This window comes from Dromiciops gliroides, chromosome 3, assembly GCF_019393635.1.
Source record: "Dromiciops gliroides isolate mDroGli1 chromosome 3, mDroGli1.pri, whole genome shotgun sequence".
Taxonomy (NCBI): Eukaryota; Metazoa; Chordata; class Mammalia; order Microbiotheria; family Microbiotheriidae; genus Dromiciops; species Dromiciops gliroides.
The window spans coordinates 547,612,499-547,633,751 of record NC_057863.1 but is presented as its reverse complement, the minus strand read 5'-3'; the positions used below and the strand labels follow the sequence as shown (position 1 = coordinate 547,633,751).

Here is a 21,253-nt window from a genome sequence, read left to right as displayed (position 1 = left end):
GGTAAAACCAATTTGGAATTATGCAAATAGTGACTAAAATGTCCATATCCTTTGACCTAGAGATTTCATTACTGGGCTTATACTTCAAGGAAGTCATTGATAAGAAGAAAGTCCCACATACACCTATATATACATATATATACACACACACACACACACATATATATACATACATATATACACACACACACATACATATATCAAAACTTTGTAATAGCTAAAATTGGATAGAAAATGGATGCCTATTGATTGGGGAATGGCTTAACAAATTGTGGTACATAATGTAATGGAATAGTGCTGTAAGAAATGATAAATGTGATAAATACAGAGAAGCGTAGAAAGATCTAAATGAACTGATGCAGAAAGCAACATACACAAATACAATGTAAATGGAAAGAACACATATAAAAATGTAAATTTAGCAAAATAATAAATATCAAACATGTCTAGAAATGAAAGGACACCCTCCCCCCCATATTGGCCCTTCATGGAGGTGAGAAGCTCAAAGGTGTTGCCCTTTTCAAGGTATTGATCAGTTGTGCTCTTTTCCCTCTCCATTATTATTGTTATTTGCCTTAAAAGTATTATCTATTATACGGGATGGCTCTTTGTGATGGAGAACAGGAGAACTGATTGGGAAAACTAATGATATAAAAACAAGACATTAATAAAAACTTATTTTTAAAAAATAGAGTGGCTATCATGGTTAAGTAAAGAGCTCCTTGTCATAGAGCAGAAGCTTAGAAGGGATGCATTGGGTGGGATATTACATTGATGACCTCTAAGATCCATTTTTGAGCTCCTCAAGCCTGCGATTCTCAGATCATGGAAATAAAGATGACTTATTTTCTCAAAGGTAGTAAAAACTTAAAATGCAAAGTAGCCTAAGTAAATTAGAACAAGCTGTAAGCTAGCCATTGCCCCACTGTTTAAGAACACATTTTCCAACAATTCAGCTTTTATAAGATACTCAAAACAATGAAGACAGGACTCAAAAAGAGGAAGAGGGAGGTAAATAACACACTTCACTCTCAAAATAAATACTAATCAAATTTATTTTATAAATACAGATGCTGAATTTTCTCCCAATTACCAGCAGTTAAGTTTCCTACATGCCATTTATTATTGGTGGTGATTTTGAAAATTATTTAAATAATTGGTTAGGTCAGGATAAATAGACATTGTTAGGATTGCTATAAAAATATAGCTGGATACAGTCTTCCAAAACTAATATTCTTAAAAAAAAAAAAAAGAAGCCTTCAGAATTTCAAGGCTTGGGGGAGGAGTAGGGTACCACCAAGTACTGATTTGAAAACATTCACAAATTGTTCTAATCTTCATGGAAATTTAGTGAAGTTCTTGACAGTTTCAAAATGGACAGTGATGTGATAGTTTCCGCCCCAATTCCCACATTACCTCCTCAACTCCCCCCCCCCCCACTCTGCCCAAGCAGTCTAATTTTTTGGTCATTTTTATAAGACAAATTTGAAAAGAAAAACTGTAAAAGCTGGGAACTCATCAGTGTTTGGGCTCTGGCCATTTAAAGCACTGGAAAAACTAAGTTTACAGTGCTGAAAAATGAACTCAAATCTGTTCACTGAGACACTGAAATACTCTAGTTATAGGGAAAATGTAACTGACACTGCAAAGAAACCCAAGCTATGTTCTTTAAGGTGTACGTTGTTGGAAAAGGCTTGTACTAAGCAAATATGACTGTCGGCCCCAGCCCTCCTGAATACTAGGGTGCTATGTGGTACTTTGGACTTCAAAATCTGCAGACTAAACAGCAAATAGCTACAATGAGGATGACCACAGAGGGGAAGACAGCGACTTGGGCTTCATTTGGTTGAGTAGAACCTGAGATTAATGCCCATGAATGTGTGTTCTCTGTGTCCTATTTTCGTCCCAGGGTCCAATAGCTTGGTGGTGGCAGGCGCCTGATCAGAGGGCCTCCCAGAACCATACAGAATGCAGTTACTCTTTGGGTTTGGCACTGACTTCAGAGACTTACTGCCACATTTGGGAAGCTGATGCGACACGTGTGTTCTATTCTCTCGCCTGAAGATGATGGGACTGGTTTTTGGTTGCTATCTCCTCAGGTGGAGGACTGTTGTGATCCCTTTTCTAGAGGCTGCCAGGGGAGGCTAGCCTCCTTTCTCACTATCTCCTCTTGAGAATGATCAAAGATGTATTATCCTCTGGGAAAAAAAAATAAACCCTGCAGGGGACACTGACTGGGCTTCTGCCCTAGGCCCAGAGAGGACAGAGCTTTTGATTTGGAATACATGAGATTTCTTCAAATGAAGTTAAAGCTTTTTCCTAGGAGTCTTTTTAAATTTCTGTGCATTATGGCCTCAGACACTTAACACTTACTAGCTGTGTGACCCTGGGCAAGTCATTTAACCCCAATTGCCTCACCAAAAAAAAAAAAAAATCTGTGCATTGGCCCTGCCTAATACTGAAAGACAGCTGTGTGTATGTGCATGTGTGAGATAAGATACGTGGAAAATGATGATCGGTGGTGAGAGACTCTAGTCTAATGTATCCATAAATCCAAAGGGAGCTCAGGGAAGCCCAGATAAAATATGAAGATGATAATGCCTAAGATGTTATGTGGGGAAAATGCAGCTCCTGGGCAGCGCATACTGTCTGTGCTATCCTATATGGTGTAAGAACTCTGAGAGAGAGAGAGTTAAGGAATAACATTATATCGTACATATTCACAGCTTCCTTTGGCCTGGTGTGAGGGGGATGTACCACATGGTACGTAATACAGGTCTGAAGAGGAAATTCAGACCTGGGAAGAACAATCAGGTTCTGGGGAAGAAAACTCCACTGTTATTTGTTTGGGTAACATATATGGCAGGATGGCTATGTTATGTTCTCTTTAAAGAGCTTGTAACCCTGGTGCTACATTCCTGAGTATATGGCACAAGCAGCAACAGGGATAGAATCTGAGCTCTGAAAACGATGCGTGGTTAAATTAAACTGAGAGAACTGTGTCTTTATATTCACATCCACAGTATTTTTCCTCATCTCTTGACATGATCCAGCTATTCCCAATGTTCAGATTCATAGGGCTGGGCAAAGCCACATCTATTTAATTGTATACAGTACTTGGCAGGGGGTTTGTTTTTCCTTCTGCCTATAAATTCAATAAGTTAACATGGAGTTCAAACCTAGGGGGTTGGCCTGATGTGTGAATTTCTTAAAAGCATGCTTGGCTTTTGGTCTCCCAGCGTTCAACTACATAAGCATTAGAGCTATAGCCTAGGAATGCGATTGCATCGTGAAATCTGTAGGGTATTTGCAATCCTCTGTTAGGCAGTATTTTAGAAAATCCAACTTATTGAAAAAAAAAATCAAAATGTTGATGGTCATCTCTAAAGAGGCTGGTATTAAATGGAGAAAGGATGTGGCTGTTTGTTAAGACAGCATGGAAGAATTTGACATACTCAAGTTTCTTATGCAGACTACAACTGGACCCCTGAAAAGACTGGGGTGACAACAGCCCCGGGAGATAAGTTGTTGGGGTGGTGTACCTGTGTTTGAGAAGCTCACCAAGGATAAGCCTCAACCAGACAAAGGGTCAAGGACCTCTAAGGGAGCAGGGCAAACCTGGTCCTAGATATTCAGTTTCTGAAACTTGGTGAGAGTGTTGCTTGTGATAAACAGTGACAAACAATAAAAGATATATTCATTCATTTTATGATTTATATATTATCATCTTCCATCCAAGGATAAAACAAAATTGTATGTAACAGAAGCAGATGAATAACTATAACATAGCTTGAACTAGATAGAAGCTCTTTCAAGCTAAAGAATGACTACTGACCTAGAACCAACTGTAAGGTTTGAAAAGCAAATATATGGAAACAGAGTATAAGTCTACCTGGCCCATTCATACACCTGACCCTGTGTCCTGGCTCACTTCCCCAAGTCTACTTTCCAACATCAGGGGAACAGACTCAATCTGTTTTATTTTGCTCCATAATTAATACAAAGGATAAGTGCAACTTCATCTTCATTTGTGATCTATCACTCTGTCCTGGTCCAGTCAATGACTTCTCCCTAAGCGTGCTCACTTGTCTGAGCTCTTGCGTGGCCGGCGGAAGCTGGACACGTTTTCATTCAGTGCATAGATACGTCGGGAGAACTCCTCGAACTCCCCCAGCACTTGCTCATCACACTCCACGGCCACGGCCCTGTCCACTGGGATGCAGTTGAACGCTTCTAGCTGGTCCCCTGAGCTCAAGCCCATCGCTTCTGTGCCGATGATCTCTTCAGCCTGCTCCACGGCACAGTGGAGCTCAGCCCCTCTGGGGCTGGCGGGGAACTCCTCTGGCTGCTCACTACAGGCCGTGCTGCTGGGCTCCCTGGGAAGGAGGTTTCCATTGACTGCACCAGGATGTCCGAGGAGCAGCTCCTGCGACTCCTGGCTAGTGTCCACATTCACGTGGCCCCTGTTTAAATGATCATCAAAATCAGCTTCTTTTTTCTTACTGTCTTTGGAGAAGTCCAAGCAGGTATCTAAGGAAGAGGACAAAGATGCCATTTTTTTCTCGGAATCTCCAACAGTCTTAATGGTGGCCACAGGTTGGGCTAATGCTGAGTTGTAACTGGGGGGAGGAGTTTTATACTGGAGTCTCTCATTTTCTGAACTGGCTCGTTTACGGTGACCTTTGTCTGGTGATGGGACCCCAGGGGAGAAGCCAACGTCTGCACCCCCAAACATGGAACTCTGTCTCTTTGGAACTGGAATGGCACTGGAGGTGTGATGTCTGTCACTGGAAGACAGAGAAAAACAAGACATTACCTCCCATTTCGTAGTAAGAATTCCCATTTCTGTATCTCAGGCTTATAGAGCAATTTCCTTATATTAGCTCTGTGAGGCAGATGGGTAATACAAATATTATTACCCCTCTTTTCCTATAATAAATAGGGACAGTCATCAGTGTAAGTTTTAGGTGAGGGGACCTCAGAGGTGATTTCCAACTGAAAGCCAAGATGATCTCCCAGGTACCTTTCTACATGATGGGAACTCTGAATTCCTCTCCCATAGCTACCAGCGCTAGTGGTGTGAGTACATTTGTAACTGGGGATACTTGTCAGAGCTCACCCAGGACCAGACCTATACCTATAAATGACAGGTTTTAGTACTCAGAGGAAAACCAAGCCAAACCTGCTGCCCTTAATTTGGGGGTTCTCCAGGTGCTAGGTTGTCAAAACTTTACTCTGTGTCCCAAACTTTTCTTGCCAGTTGTGGGACGGTTTGCTTTCTACCTCCTGCTGACAGTGTTCTTCCCCCTCTAAATGACTTTCTAGTGAAGCCAGTTAATCAAACCAAAATAGAATATTAACACCACCCACAGACAATGTATTTGGTCCTGACAAGCCAAGACTTTCATTTGCCATCCGAGCTCACAATAGGCATGCTTGAAGTACCACAGCTGTGATCGATTACTCCAGAAAGAAAGAGAAGCCACACCACAGGCTGCTAGGAACTCTTGGCGGGGAGACTGGGGTGAGGAAGGTCATGGTTCATGAACCTAGACTGGCTTCCAGTGGACATATGTATGCTCTCAGTCTATCATTCAGGTAGTAAGCAGAGGAGTGTGTGTGTGTGTGGGGGGGTGGGGGGGTGGGGGGTGGAGGCCAGAGATGGATTCACAGGATTATAGGATTTAGAACTGAAGGGGAGCTTGAAGAATATCCTGCCCCACTATTTTACATAGGAGGAAACTGAGGTCTGAGGAGGGGAAGTGGCAAAGCACTTTCAAAGGCCACACAGTAAACAAAGTTGAGATTTGATTCTGTAACACTGTCATTGCCTTCTTAATAGACAATAATAGCTAACATTTAATGTTTTCATGTGTGTATATGTTTATATGTGTATGCCTTTTAGCATTTACACAGTGCTTACTATGTTCCAGGGATTGTGCTAAGCACTTTTAGACTCAAACCTCTCCCTCTCAACACCCCCCCCACATACATATATACACACAATTTATATATCATTTATATATCTCAATCCATACATACACAGAGTTCCTACTATGTGCAAGGCGGCGTAGCATAGTGGATAGATAGGTCTGTAGTTGGGAAGATCTAGGTTTGAAGCACAATGAACATGCACAAGTCTGACTGTTCCCCTTCCCCCCTCCCCAGCCATTCAATAAAATACAGGGGCTCCTGATTACATACTCCACAATCAGTTATAAAGTTCTCTCTGGCTTTTAAAAGCCTTATATAACCTCACCTGCCTACCCCTAACTGTCCAGTCTTTTTACTACTTACTCCCCTCCATGATCCAGTGCCCTCTTTGCTGTTACTCGAACACGATGCTCTATCTCCTAACCTCTTACATTTATTTTCTTCCTCCCTCCCTCATTCCTCTACCCACCCCATTCTCTCAGCCTGGGTCCCCCTCCCTCATCCAGGTTGGATGTACTGGGGCTACTCTTGGATCTAGTTTCACATGCACAGGAGCTCGGCCTTGTTCTGTTTCCAACCTTACTATAGTAATGCTGATCTTAGTGTGACTCCCCCCCCCCACCCCGATCAACTCAGGCCCTGCAGCTTGAGATTGGCCAGCCTGCGGTTGCTAGTAGCAGAGGTTAGAGGGCCGTGCCACCGTGCCTGGCTAACTCTGAGCATTTCTCCAGCTGTCCCCCACCTCTACCTCCTGGCCTCCCTGATGTCCCAGCTAAAATCCCATCTTCTGCAAAGAAGCCTGGGCATTTCCACTAAGATTATCTTTAATTTTTCCTGTCTGTACTTTATTTGTACATAGTTGTTGCATGTTGTCTCCCACATTCAGACTGTGAGCTCCTTGAGGGCAGGGACTGTTTTTGTCTTTTGTTTTGTCCCTACTGCTTAGCACAATGCCTGGCACACAGTAGGTGTCAAATAAGAGCCTGCAGATTGGACACATCCTGGATGTGTGAGCCTGATGAATTCTCACTGCCCACATGCATGTGTCTCTGCCTATCAGGTTGCAGAGTCACTATGCTAGTCTAAACTGGAAACTCCTCGTCCGGGACTTCCTGGGAATGAAATGACGAGTCTGGTCTAACATATGGAAGGTATCGTGTGTACAGTCGAGTCCTATCAAGATAATATGCCTGGGCCCTGGGCTACTTCAGTGTCTTGCTCAAGGGGTCCCTGCTGCTTATGGGATAAAAAAAGGAAACGAGTGATGCTGGAATTAAGGCCCCCTGTGATCTGGGCACAGGCTCTCCCCCCTGCCCTACTTCATATGGCTCCTCTTCACACAGAGTATATGCTACTCATGCAAAACAGGGAAGATGATCCCTTTTCCTGCTTATTTTACAGGACTGTTGCTATAAGACTCACGACAGGACGTATTCAAAACTACTGCAAGGCATTATCCTAACTTCATTCTACAGTTAATTTTAAATGGTTGATGAGTTATTCTTGGTAGAAATACCATGTCTTCTTTTCCTTCGAAGTGTCTAAGGCGCTACATATATTTGCTAGACGGCCCATCGGTCTCCAAGTAAGCCTGAATAGAAGAACTACTCTTAATGTTAGATGGCTAACCATTCAACAGACACTCACGGCTTTCTTTTGTATCTCCTCCCACAGCACCAAGCCTAGTGCTATGAACTTAGGTTCTTTCTCTAACTATATTAAGCCTCTGTGCTAGACTAGTGATCTGTTTCCTGAACTGCTCATCAATTAATTTCCCGTCTAGGTGGCCCATAACACTGATAGAATAGAAGTTTCATGGGGGGAGGATGGAGAGGGGGAAAATATTGCCTTTGTATTCCCAGGACCTACCACAGAGCCTGGCCTATAGTGGGCACTTAATAAACACTTGTTGATTGATTAATTTTGTGAAAACCTCCTTTGTTTCCCCAAACTGTTGGGTTGGGACACAAAGTAAATACAGGATTGGCAAATGAGTTGTACAGACTGTTAGATGGTTAGGAGGAAGAACTGAGTGCTATGGGTTGAAGTGGTCGGTGAAGGCTTCAGGGAGAAGAGGGAACTAAATTGAACTATGGATGATGGAAATACTTAGAAGGAGAAGGGTGGTTAGCTAGTCTAGGTTTTAGAAAATGAGCTCTTTTTTTGTGGAAAGGGTACAAGAAATTTTTTGGCCCTCATTGAAAAGACAGAATTCAGTACAGTGTATAATTAGGAAGTATCTACTTTTGAGTCCTCAATCTAGTGTCCGCCTGCCCCCAACCACCATGGGATAGTCTGTGCAGAAAAATTCTCACTCTCACCGATGACCAAGTTATCAAATCTAAATTTATTGGCAGCATGGTATAGTGGAAAGGACCCTAGACTGTATTAGAAGATGGGTTTGAATCTTAGTTACTTTGCTGATTTTGCACAAGTCACTTCATTTTTCTAAGCCCTTTGGCTTTTTCACTTATAAGACGAGGGGTGGGGGTGTTGCATCTAGAGGAGGGATTCTTAACCTGGCGTCCACAAATTTGTTTTTAAAATATTCTGATAACTATATTTCAATATAATTGATTTCATTTGTAATATGATAATATTTTAATTTATGCATTTAAAAATAGGATTATGAGAAGGGGTCTATAGGCTTCAATAATCTGACAGGGGTCCAAGATATAAAAAAAGGTTAAAAACTCCTTATATAGAACACAGAGTAGGGGTCAGCAAACTATGGACTGAAGGCTAAATTCAGCCCAGTTCCTGTTTTTTGTATGTATGATCCATGAGCTAAAAAAACCAACGGTTTTTATTAGAATAAAGCAGGTGGGGGCAGCTAGGTGGCGCAGTGGATAGAGCACCGCGCCCTGGATTCAGGAGGACCTGAGTTCAAATCCAGCCTCAGACACTTGACACTTACTAGCTGTGTGACCCTGGGCAAGTCACTTAACCCCAAATGCCTCACCCCCCCCCCCAATAAATAAATAAATAAAGCAGGTGAGTCTAGAGCAATGGGAGGCTGCCACAGATTGAGAGGTCCAAAAAAACCAGGTTCAAAGTCTCTAGCTATTTTCTAGAATTTAGAGAATGTAGAGAATAAATCTTCATGGTCAAATCTAGCACAATCTGAACACAGAATCACATTATGTCAGAGCTGTGAGGGACCTAGGCAGTCATCTAGTAGTCCAACCCATACCTGAATAAAATTTTCTTCTACAATCTGTTAGATAAGTGGTCATTTAACTTTTGCTTAAAGTCCTCTAGTAAGGGGTTCCACTAGGCTCACGAGGCAATCCCTTCCATTTCTAGATGCCTAATTGTTAGGTGAGTTTTCCTTACATCATGCTCAAATTTCGCAACTTCTATCTACTGCTTCCAGTTTTAGGTCTTCAAAGGACAAAGAATTATAACATACCCAAGGTAATACAATGATAATTAATGTTTTGTGATTCAGTGTGGTAAGGGAAGCTCAGAAAAAGGTGGTAATAGTCCCATGTGTATCCCCCAAGTAATGCTAAATTTTTTTTTTTTGAGGGGCAATTGGGGTTAAGTGACTTGCTCAGGGTCACACAGCTAGTAAGTGTTAAGTGTCTGAGGCCGGATTTGAACTCAGGTACTCCTGAATCCAGGGCCGGTGCTCTATCCACTGCGCCATCTAGCTGCCCCCAAGTAATGCTAATTTTAAAAGGGGAATATAATTTAAAAAAACCCCTGAATATGAAAATGATACAGAACCTAATTAAAGCTTTCAGTGATAATTCAGAAAATGTTAGGATACTATGCTGCCTCAATTATCTTTACAGATAAGAGTTATCACTGTAGCAAAGCTGCATGAATATGCCCATTAACAGAACTCCTGCTGACAGAATTCTTTCTATGCCAGCTGGGACTATATATAAAAATCTATCAATGACTGTGTAAGGAAGGAGGAAAGTCTGGTGTCTATCTTTCCCATGCTACGTCATGGGGTCATACTTTTACCTATGTTGAGAGATTTCAAACTGGAGAGGACCTTAGAGATCTTCTCACCCAATTCCTTGATTTAGACCAAGAAAGATTAAGTGACGTATTCAAAGTGAAATAGATGAATTCTTCCTGGCATCTCCATTTTGGAGGAAAACCCTAAACCAGCCACCCTTCATTCTCTGGACATAGCCACTATGCCCCCGCCTGGGTATCTCTCCTTTACCTCTAGCTCCCTTTTCATGTGTTATATTCTATAATAAGAGTATAAGCTACTTGAAGGCAAGGATTGTCTTTCTTTTTGCTTGTATTTGTATCCCCAGTATTGAGCACAGTGCCAGACATAAAGTAAGCACTTCATAAATGCTTGCTGACTGACTATGCAATATGTTTTTAATGCTACCTTCTCATTAAGGCATTCCTGGCCTCCCATGAGCTTTTCCAATGTCCCTTTCCAGTCTTATTATCTTTTTTTTTTTTTTAAGTGAGGCAATTGCGGTTAAGTGACTTGCCCAGGGTCACACAGCTAGTTAAGTATTAAGTGTCTGAGGCCGGATTTGAACTCAGGTACTCCTGACTCCAGGGCCAGTGCTCTATCCACTGTGCCATCTAGCTACCCCCCCCCCCCAGCCTTATTATCTTTTACCACTACCCCCCATACACTTTATAATCCAGTAAAACAGCTCCTGGCTCTATGCCCTTTCTTATATGATTTCCTCTCCCAAAATGCCACCCCACCTTTTCCCCTCCAATCTCCATTTGCCAACATGCTATCCACTCTTTCAAGGTGCAGTTCAAATGCTACGTCTTCAAAAACCTTTCAATTCTCTGAACTCAAACTACACTTATGGTACTTATCACAGTTTAACTATTATCATTAGTGTTATGCCAAAAAATAAAAAGTAAATGTAACAAAATGATAAAGATCAAGTGGGACTCAAACGAAGAGCTCTGAAACCTGCCCCTCTGTGGAGGTGGGAAGTCCACAAGTTATTACACATCACACATGTTTTTGGACTTTTTTTTTTAAATGATCAAATATGCTGACTTTTCCTTCCTCTCTAAAAATACTATTTGTCAGACAGGATGGTTCTATGGGAGGGCAAGGGGGGATACATGAGACAGTATGGTGATGTAAGAAACAGAATATTAATAAAAACTTATTTTAAAAAAGAGAAAAAGAAAGCCTGTGAAAATTGTCTATTAAAGGGTTATGAAGTGTATTGGGGAGGAAGCACCAACATCATTTGCATTATTCAAGTATTAAAGACATTCTTTATGAATTCTTTATGGTATCAAAGTCTTTAACATAAAGCCAATGAGAAAAGTGGAACTAACCCTGAAACAACTGTGATGAATATTTAAAACAGAAATACAAATTCTGTCCCAGCAATGCTGTCCAAAAGTCTGATATTATGGAACTAAAACTAAAGCCTGAGAGAGTCCTGTAATTTTGTCCTCTCATCTTAGAGCGTCTTCTTTGTGTTTTCTGCATTCCTCAGCACTGGTCTGGATCTTCAGTGTGTTTCCATCGTATCCAGGGCATATGGGCCTTCCCAGCACCTTGGAGCATGAGACCGGTGGCTGGCACAGGGCCCTGAGGAAGCCTGCTTTCCTTCTCTGCCTCCCTCCCTCCCCTGTGACTGGCAAAAGAGCAGGTGATCACCACAATCATCATCATAAGCATTTTAGCACTTTAAAGTTTATAAAGTGTTATTGCATTTGTTGAGATTGTTTTTTATGACACTCCTTTATTTAATAAACTCCAGTGTCTTCCTATCATCTCCAGCATGAAAAACAAAGTCCCCTGTTTGGCACTCAAAGCCCATACTCTTCAATCCAGTGACACTGGCCTACTGGCTGTCCCATGAACAAGCTACTGTCCCTTAGCTCCAGGCCTTTTCTTTGGCTGCCTCCAATTCAGAGAATACTCTCTGTATTTATCTCTACTGCTTTGCTTCCTTTAAGCCCCAACTAAAATTACATCATTCCCAACTCATCTTAACTCCATTTTTTTTTTAAATTTTTAAAATTTTTTGTGGGGCAATGGGGGTTAAGTGACTTGCCCAGGGTCACACAGCCAGTAAGTGTCAAGTGTCTGAGGCCAGATTTGAACTCAGGAACTCCTGAATCCAGGGCCAGTGCTCTATCCACTGCACCACCTAGCTGTCCCCTTAACTCTATTTTTTATTTATCCTGTCTATATATCCTTGTTTTTACATATTTGTGAGCTCCTTGAGGGCAGAGACTGTCTTTTCCTGCTTTCTATCCTCAGCTCTTAGCACATATGTGGGCACACAGTAGGTACTTAGTAAATATTTATTGGCTGATTGATTAAATTGGCCTAATTCAATGTAGTGGGACAAGACTTTGGAGAATATGTGGCCTAATCTGGTGCCAAATTAGAATACCCCACCCTTCACAGACCCACACAAAAAATGGACCTTTCTATCCTCTTATGTGATCATATACTCATCTATTTCCAGGCTTGTTGTCTGTCCTTCGTTCTCAGAGGACCATGACATGGGGGTGATAGTGATGTCATGACTTGCAATGAATTGGATTTAAGTGAGGGAGGGCTGTGCAAGGTCACTAGCCCTCTTTCTCCTCCAGAGCCATCTGGGTCCAGTGGCAAGATATATATCAGGACCACTGGGGATGGCCCTGGAAGTTTGGGGTAACTGGGGTTAAGTGACTTGCCCAGTGTCACATAGCTAGTGTCTGAGACCACATTTGAACTCAGAGCCTCCCAACTTCAAGGCCAGTGAGCTACCCACTGCACCACCTAGCCGCTCATTTCAGCAAAGCACCCGGAAGGAGGAGTACAGGAACCTTAGTCAATTTTTCTTTCCTTTTTTAATACCTGGAGGATTTGTAGGGAACTAAGAATTCTTTTTTTCTGTGATATGTAAATATATGACTGACCTTAAAAATAACACAACAACACAACAAATACCAAACCTATTCTCCCAATTTTTACTGAGCAGTCAGATATATAATGATATGAATCCAAATACAGGAAAACCTTAGCTCTCTATAAACTTTTGGAGAATGAGTTATGCTATATATCTCAGTTTTCTAGGCAACTCAGATTCTGTTCCTTTAAGTATTTCTTTTGTTTGTGTTTTTTTATTTCTTGGAGTTTTTTGTTTGTTTGTTTGGTTTTGTGGGGCAATGAGGGTTAAGTGACTTGCCCAGGGTCACACAGCTAGTAAGTATCAAGTGTCTGAGGCTGGATTTGAACTGAATCCAGGGCCAGTGCTCTATCCACTGTGCCACCTAGCTGCCCCCAAGTATCATTTCTTTTAAAGTTTATTCATTTGGGGGTAAAAATCCATCTAAAACTGGGGTTCTTAGCTGTGTGTGTGTGTGTGTGTGTGTGTGTGTGTGTGTGTGTGTGTGTGTGTCTTGGACTTCTTTGGCAGTCTGGTAAAACCTATGGGCTCCTTCTTAGAATGATAGTTTAAACAATATAAAATAAAACACAGAGGAAACCAATTGTACTGAGATGTAGTTATCAAAAAAGTAAAAAAAAAAGTGTATGGACTCCCATTAAGATCTCTTGATCTGAATGTTATTATATATCCCCTTGCTTTCTTTCACAGGTTACTGAGCAAAGCCAACATTTTCTTGATAATATATGCAGGACTATAGTTTTACAGCTAGAAGGCCACTAAGAGGCCACAGAACCACAAATTCAGAAGTAGAAAGGCCTTAGAAGTTACCTAAACACTTATTTTAGAGAAGAGGAAACTGAAGCCCAGAAAGATCACTTGTCCAAGGACATGACATTTAATATTCTTCTCACTGCTTCATGTTCCACCACAGTCTAAGCCCCTCATTTTAGAGGTGAAAACACTGACATACAAAGAAGCAAGGGGACTTGCTAAATGTAGTATGTGGCAGGAACAACAAAGGGAGCCCAGGTCCCCGACTCCAAATTCCATGTTCTTTTCAGCGTACCATATATAATGCCTTCATTGCTCATCATTGTATTATACACTGGTGTCCACAGGACCTCCTGGGGTATAGAGGACTCTGTTAGTCTACTCCTGGTCTCAAGAGTTCCCAAGTGTACTCAGAATTTTTCTGTTTCCTTCATTATTAACTGTCATATTTCCCTGCTTTCAGTGAGTTAGATTCTTATAGCCCATCTTCTTCCTTTGAATATGCCCTTTCTGATCTGCCTTTCAAAACTCAAGCTAGCTTGTCTCCCATGGGTTTTGTAACCAAATCACCAAGTTTGGTAGGATTATGTCTAAAATAAGAATGAACTGATTTTGAGAGCATTCGGGACTCTCCTATGAGTAAAATGTATGAGCTTTATTGCAAGGAATTTGTGAAATCTATTTTGACTGCTTGGAAACCATACTGTGCTTCCCTCTTGGTTCTCTGATGTGTCCAAGAACTATGGAATGCTTCTGCATAGCTTTTCAACCATCTATTAACAATACTGTATTTTCCTATTTAATTGAATACAATTCCTTAGATTTACCATTCAGTGTATTTTGGCAGAAAGACAACAGATGAGATGTTTAACTTGAAGAACAGAAGAAGGTGGGGTGGGTGTGATGATCACTACCTTTAGGTATTTTAAGGACAGTTAAGTAGAAGAGAGATTTGATGTCTTTTGCTTGGGCAGAAATAGGATATATGGACATAGCAGAGTGCCAGACTTTTAGCTGACAAAGAAAATCTTTCTCATAGAGCTGCTCCAAAGTTCTCCTCCTGGGATCCTGCATCACAGAACACAAGATAGGAGAGCTAGTAGAATATAAACTCCTTGAGGGCAAGGGCTATTTTGTTTTTATATTTCCAGCACCTAACTCAGGGATTTGAAGGTAGTAAGTAGGTGCTTAATAAATGCTTTCAAGCTGCTCAATTAAAATGAATTGTAGAATGTGGTTCTATTAGTACGTAACCTAGTGGAAAGACCATTAGTTTTATGATCAGAGGATACACTTCTGTAATTTATCATTAATCCATTACTTCTCTGGGCCTCACTTTTCTCAATTATAAAGTGATTAGATTAGATGAGGTTTCTTCTAGGTTGAAATCTATGATACTATTATCTGGATTCAAATTCCAGATATTACTTCTCAGAGTGCCCTTGACCAAGTAATTTAATCCCTCTAGACCTGCTTTATTCATCTGTAAAATGGGGGGGGGGAGGAGGGAGGAGTTTGGATCACATGATCATAATATCTCTTTCAATATCAAGGCCTGTGATTTGTACTTTATAAGGGAAAGTATGATAAATTTACCTGTTCTATTGTCTACCCAAATGGGGGACAGATAGAAATTAAGATTGTCAATGGCAGGCAAAAGAGGGGTGCAAAAAGGACTAGGAGATCTCATTTGGTCTGAAATTGAGGCTCTAGATGTAGCATTCTTTGCCCTAAATGGGAGGAAGCTATTAAGACTAATAGGTTTATTAATTACATGACCAATTAATAAAAACTACCAGTTATCCACTTATCAAATGGAATTTAGCACATTATTTGAGCCATAAAATAGTTATTGCTAGGACATTGTCTCTTTTTCAAAACTCAATTAGAACTTTAAAGACAGGGTTCCTGAGGATTGGTGGCTTGGCTATGTATGCACTAGAAAGGTCCAATGGCACTGGCAAAGGCAATGCCAATTACCTCTACCCCCAACACACCTCAGGGCAGTATTTGTGAGTTGAAGGGGAAGCTCATTTCCCACAAGACCATGAGTATGCTTGTGTGATCTATGGCATTGGGTCTTGGCCTAGCCGAGTTTTAGCTTAGAGCAACTGGTTCACTTTATATATTTGCCTGCACAGCCCTATGATTGGAACAGCTGTCTCATCCAGCTTGGTTCATGGCCAAGCTGGAAACCTGGAAATATGACATCTGGGGCTTAATGCTGCAATTAAAGGGAATTTATTAAAAAACAACAACCCAGAGATACTGTAATTACAGATTTACTGGGCAATAGCTCCAAGAAATCATCAGAGATTGCTGACTATTTTAACTGAAGCCATGGCTGTTAAATGACTTAATAAACCTTACTCTATAAGGAAACAAAGCTCTTCCTAGTGGCCTTATAGTGTGGGGCTCTATGATATTTCTGTTTGAGGATAGCCTAGAAGAAGGAAGAGGAAGGGGGCGCATACCCTGGATGCTTCTTTTTTTTTTTTTGTTTTTTTTTTTGTTTTTTTGTTTTGTGAGGCAATCAGGGTTAAGTGACTTGCCCAGGGTCACACAGCTAGTAAGTGTGTAAAGTGTCTGAGGCCGGATTTGAACTCAGGTCCTCCTGAATCCAAGGCCAGAGCTCTATCCACTGCGCCACCTAGCTGCCCCCCTGGATGCTTCTTAACTCCAATCTCACCCTCATTCATATTATACAGATCTGAGTCCCCGTTTCAAAGAATGACGCTGAATTAACAAGTTAAGGTTACTGGCTTCTAAAGAAAGTGGAAGGAACCTTAGCGTTTATCTTTACTGAGGTCTTAAGACATAGCTAGGTGCAAAGTAGCTAAGAGTGCTAGACTTGGGAGTCAGGAAGACCTGACTCAGATTAGCTGCCTGACCTTGAGCAAGTCACTTAACCTCTTGGTCTCAGTTTCCTCATCTGTAAAATGGAGATAATAATAGTACTTACTTCACAGGTATATCAGGATGATAAAATGAGATTATATACATGTATATATATAAATATAAATATTCACATATATATATAAGCACTTTGCAAACCTTAAAATGCCATGTTCAACCCAATAAACATTTATTAAACACATACTCTGTGCCAGGCACTGTGTTAAGCACTGGGGATAGAATTAATAAATGAATTAATGAAGACAGTCCCTGCCCTCCAGGAGCTTACAATCTAATAGGGGACGACAACAGATAAAAGGAGGCCGGAAAGCTGGGGTGGGGGGGGAGGGGGAAAGAGACCAGTGGGCATTTTTCTTCTGTGGAGTTCAAGCCAGGTAGAGCAGTAGATGAAGGAGAGAAGGAGCCAGAGAATCCCAGTTTCTGCCCTCTCTCAAGGAAGTATTGGGAAGACTTTGGTCCTCTACCCTCCAGCTCTCCAATCAGGGTCAGAGGCTGAGGAAGGTGGTGTCAGTCAAGGGCTATATAAATGCTAGCTATTATAATATAAACATTAGTTACCATAATGACTATGTCTTCCTCAAGGTCACATAGGTAGTAGTAGCAGAGCTGGGATTCAAACCCAGGTCTCCTTGACTCTAAAGCCAGTGTTCTTTCCACTATTCTACATTATGAAGAAAAATAAACATTTAGTGGTAGACCAAATTAAAGAATACTATATATTTTAAACAAACTTGTGGTTTGTGCTTGAGGCCACAGGCTTATGTATGAGTGATGATAATAATAGCTGATATTTATATATGATCCTTAAGACTGGGGGAGCAGAGAGTATTTATTTTATAGTTGAAGACCCTGGGGTTTAGGTAGGTGAAGCAACTTATCATAAATCAGAGAGGACCCAACCATGAATTCGGGTCTTTTGATGTTTCTTCTGCTGCACTGTGCTGCTTACCAAGTTGGAGCTTTGGTATCAAAGCCCATCCCCTCTCTAGAGTCATCCCTGATCATCCCACGTCATGGGAATCTTTCTCTTGTAAGAATCTTTCTAGCACTAACCTTCCAGAGTATTCCTGTGGCACTTATTGACCACCTGCTATTGTTAACTATCTTTTCTAGAGCTCATGTCTTACCTTCTCAAGTAAAATATAAGCTCTTGGAGAAAGGGGGACAGTTTCTAATCAGGGGAAGATTACGCATTTGTTGCTTGCTCATTTTCCCAACCTATTTTTTTGACTCTGAACTTTATGTTAAAGTTGAGCTCTGTTCTTGGGATAGGGGTGTGTGTGTGTGTGTGTTGGGGTTATCATCAAGCTTTAGGTCTTTTTCTGTAGTTCAGTTTTCAGAGCTAGGTCTGGGGGTTTGGAAGTTTTCAGTGCTTCCAAGGTAGTACGATTGGGGAGAGGTATAGTTACTGCTCTCCTGGCCTGTGCTCTGGTCTTTGCCTAGGAGGAGCCTCTGTTCCTCTGTGTAAGCAAAGCTGCTCCTCAGGGACCCTGCTTCTTTGTGACTGAAGCCCTCCTCTCTGCCTTGGGACTGAAACCCAAAAGTCGGTACAGGGAATAGAGCTGCCAAACAGAGCCTGGTGCTGTGTTCAGTGTTAGCACAGAGGTCCCTTAGAATCCTTTTCTGACCAGCTGTCCAATTCCCTTATCATCTCTTGGCTGAGCTCCCAAAGCTGTTGCTGTTACTGCTGTTTCTGAGGCCCACTGCTGGTGTTGCCACATGTGCTCCAGGCTCCCTTACACTCTAGTGTCACAGACCTCTCCTTCCAACTTTCTGAGTTGCTTGGGCTGAAAAGATGTCTCATCTTAACTTTTTGTTAGCTTTGTTGCTCCAGAATTCATCCTGAGGTGTCATTTTAAAGTTGTTTGGAGGGGAATGCTGGGAGGGATTGGTTGTAGTGCTTCCTGTACTCTCTCATTTTGGCTATGCACCCCAAAATCTCATTTAGTTTTTAAATTTTTTTTAAAGTTGTTTGAACTCTTCTAGGAATTCCTGTTGGGCTTGTGTCCAAGCTGCATCTTTCTTTAAGGCTTTGCTTGTCCATGTTTTTGAGTCATTATCTTTTTCTAGGTTTGTTTCTCGAGCTTCCCTGTTATCATAACAACTCTTTATGGTGGGATTCTTTTTTTCCCCCCTTTTCTCATTTTCCTTATATTCTTCTTGACTTTGGGTTTTATATTAGCACTGGGTTCTGTGCACTTCTGGTGGGGGTGGGAATGTATGACCTGAGGTTCTCTTATCTTATGTCCTTATGTTGCTTTCAGAGCTCAGGCTGTGCTCCAAACTTTCAGTGCTCCAAAGTGATGTGATTCTGGGCAAAGTTTGTTCACTGTCCTACTGGCTCAAGCTGTACAAGTTTGTGATCCAGATTTGGATGTGCTGGTTTGTCCCTAATGGGGAGGTTAACTACAATGATTAACTATTCATCAACACTCCAGAAGTCTCTGTATGTTTCCTTTTCCAACTTTTTTTTTTTTTGGTGGGGCAATGGGGGTTAAGGAACTTGCCCAGGGTCACACAGCTAGTAAGTGTCAAGTGTCTCAGGCTGGATTTGAACTCAGGTACTCCTGAATCCAGGGCCAGTGCTTTATCCACTGTGCCACCTAGCTGCCCTCCAATCTCTGTATGTTTCCAAGCTAGGCTGGAGGCTAGAACTGAGTCCCCAGTCTGCTCCTGGGTAGAGCTCCACAGCTCCCATGTTTCCACAAATTGTTCCTTGTTCAGCACACAGCTTCAGTTCATTATTTGGAACTGCTTCTTTCTGCACTGCATCTGTGCTCTGGAACTGGATTATAGGGGACAGAGCTGTACCTTTTTCCTGTACCCCATGCTAGTTAAGGGATCCCTTGGGATCTTGTTCTGCCCTGGTGCCTAGTCTTGGCCTTTTTCAGTTCTTGGACACTGGAAAGCCCCCAGTGTGTGTGCTTTTGTTCAGACCCTGTCTCCTATTTCCAGACCTTTCTGTCTCCCCAAACCACCTTGGACTGGAAAAATGACTTGTTTTTCGCAATTAGAATTTGGTCTCATGTATTTTCTGTATCTTTTTGGGGGGGATATAGTGGGGAGAAAGCATTTGCTAAAGTATCTCATGCCATTATTGACAGAGAGCCATGGGATAGATCATAGTTTAATAAGATGGACTCAGAACTGGTTGACTGACCAGATTCTTACTCTCTTGTAACCAATTTAATCATGTTACTTCTTCATTAAAAAGTAAGCCCTTTGGGTCTTTTTTTGTATCTCATAGACATAGCACAGTGCCTGGCACAGTCAATGCTTGTTGTGTTAATGTTGACTTGGAGAAGAGTATCTAAGAATGCTTCAAGGTCTGTTCTTAGTCCTAGGACATTTAACATTTTTATCAAAGACATAAATATCCTGCTTTTCAAATTATCAAATGACGTAAAGCTGGGAAGGATGATCAACATGAAAAGGAACTAGACATGGTAGGACAACAGGCCAAAACTAATAAAAATTATATAAAAAGAATAGTAATAAATGGAAAGCTTTACAGTTTGGCTAAAAAAATTCCAACAATATAAGAGTGGGGAGACATAGCTAAACAATAGTTCATGCAATAATTATCTAGGAATTTTAGTAGTCTTCAAGCTAAATATGAGTCAATAATGTGTAACAGCAGCCAGAAAAGTCAATGTGATTTAGATTGCACTGATAGAGGTACTGTGTCCAGAATGAGGGAGATGATAATCCCCCAGTACCCTGCCCCAAGTATACCACATCTGTATCTAATTCTGGGTGTTATATTTTTAGTAGGATATTGACATACAAAGAAGAAGGCAACTAGGATGTTAAGAGGACTAGAGATCATGCCATCACCATACAGTGTGTAGAGAGAATGGGAATATTTGGCTTAGAGAAGAGGGGGCCTTAAGGGAGAGATGAAAGTAGTCTTCAGGTAATTTAAAGGTTGTTGTGTGGAAGGATTCGATTTGTTCTGCTTGGCTCTACTTGGCATAATTAGGAACAATATGGAAAGGTTGCAGGAGCAGAATTCAACGTGACAGATGGAAAACCTTCCTAACAATTAAAGCTTCCAAAAGTAGAAGGGGACAGTTCAGGAGCTAACAGGGTGCTCTTTCTTGGAAGTCTTCAAATGGAAACTGATTAACTACAATACATGGAAGTGATCGTACAGAGGAGTGTCCTCTTCAGTTATGGGCTAAACGAGATAACCTCTGATATCCCTCCCAAATCCAAAATTCCATGCCTTTTAGTTTTATATCTCCTCTTGCTATACATCCAGTTTATAAAGGCCAGAGGGGGATAAGCTCAATTTGGAGAGATACCTAGGACCCCACATTGGAAAACACTTCTGACTTGAAATGTCACTAGTCTTTTGGAAAAAGTATATATGGGAAGGTTTTTTTTTTTGGGGGGGGAGTGAGAGCTTTGAAGGAAAAAAGGTATTATATGAAGCAAATTTTTGTTTTGTTCTACATAGGATGGCTATAAGTTCTATAATTCTAGGAGTCTTAGATCACTGTGTGATCTTGAAGAGTAATTTAAACTCCTTGGCCCTCAGTTTCTTCACTAGCACTGACCCCACATACACACTCTGTTGTCACGTCTCACTGTTTTCCCTTTATGATGTCTCTTAGACATGTTCATTCCTTCCACTCATACAGAGAGGAAAACTCCTTGTGTAGTATTTAAAGCCCTTCACAATCCAGCCCCTTCCTACCTTTCTAGTCTTCCTTCTTTGTTCAGTCATCTTCAGTTGTGTCTGACTCTCTGTGACCCCTCTTGGGGTTTTC

At 41.4% G+C, this 21,253-nt stretch overlaps 1 protein-coding gene across 3 annotated transcripts in view; it reads right to left on the bottom strand.

The window, feature by feature from the left end:
- Nucleotides 1-1,075: 1,075 nt before the first annotated feature.
- Nucleotides 1,076-21,253, bottom strand: part of UVRAG (UV radiation resistance associated) — a 372,875-nt gene continuing 352,697 nt past the window's right edge. For all 3 annotated transcript variants that reach the window (XM_043995097.1, XM_043995099.1, XM_043995098.1), the window contains one exon: nt 1,076-4,787. In XM_043995097.1, coding sequence (XP_043851032.1) covers nt 4,082-4,787 — 706 coding nt within the window. In that variant the 3' untranslated portion in view covers nt 1,076-4,081. The remainder of the gene's footprint in view (nt 4,788-21,253) is intronic.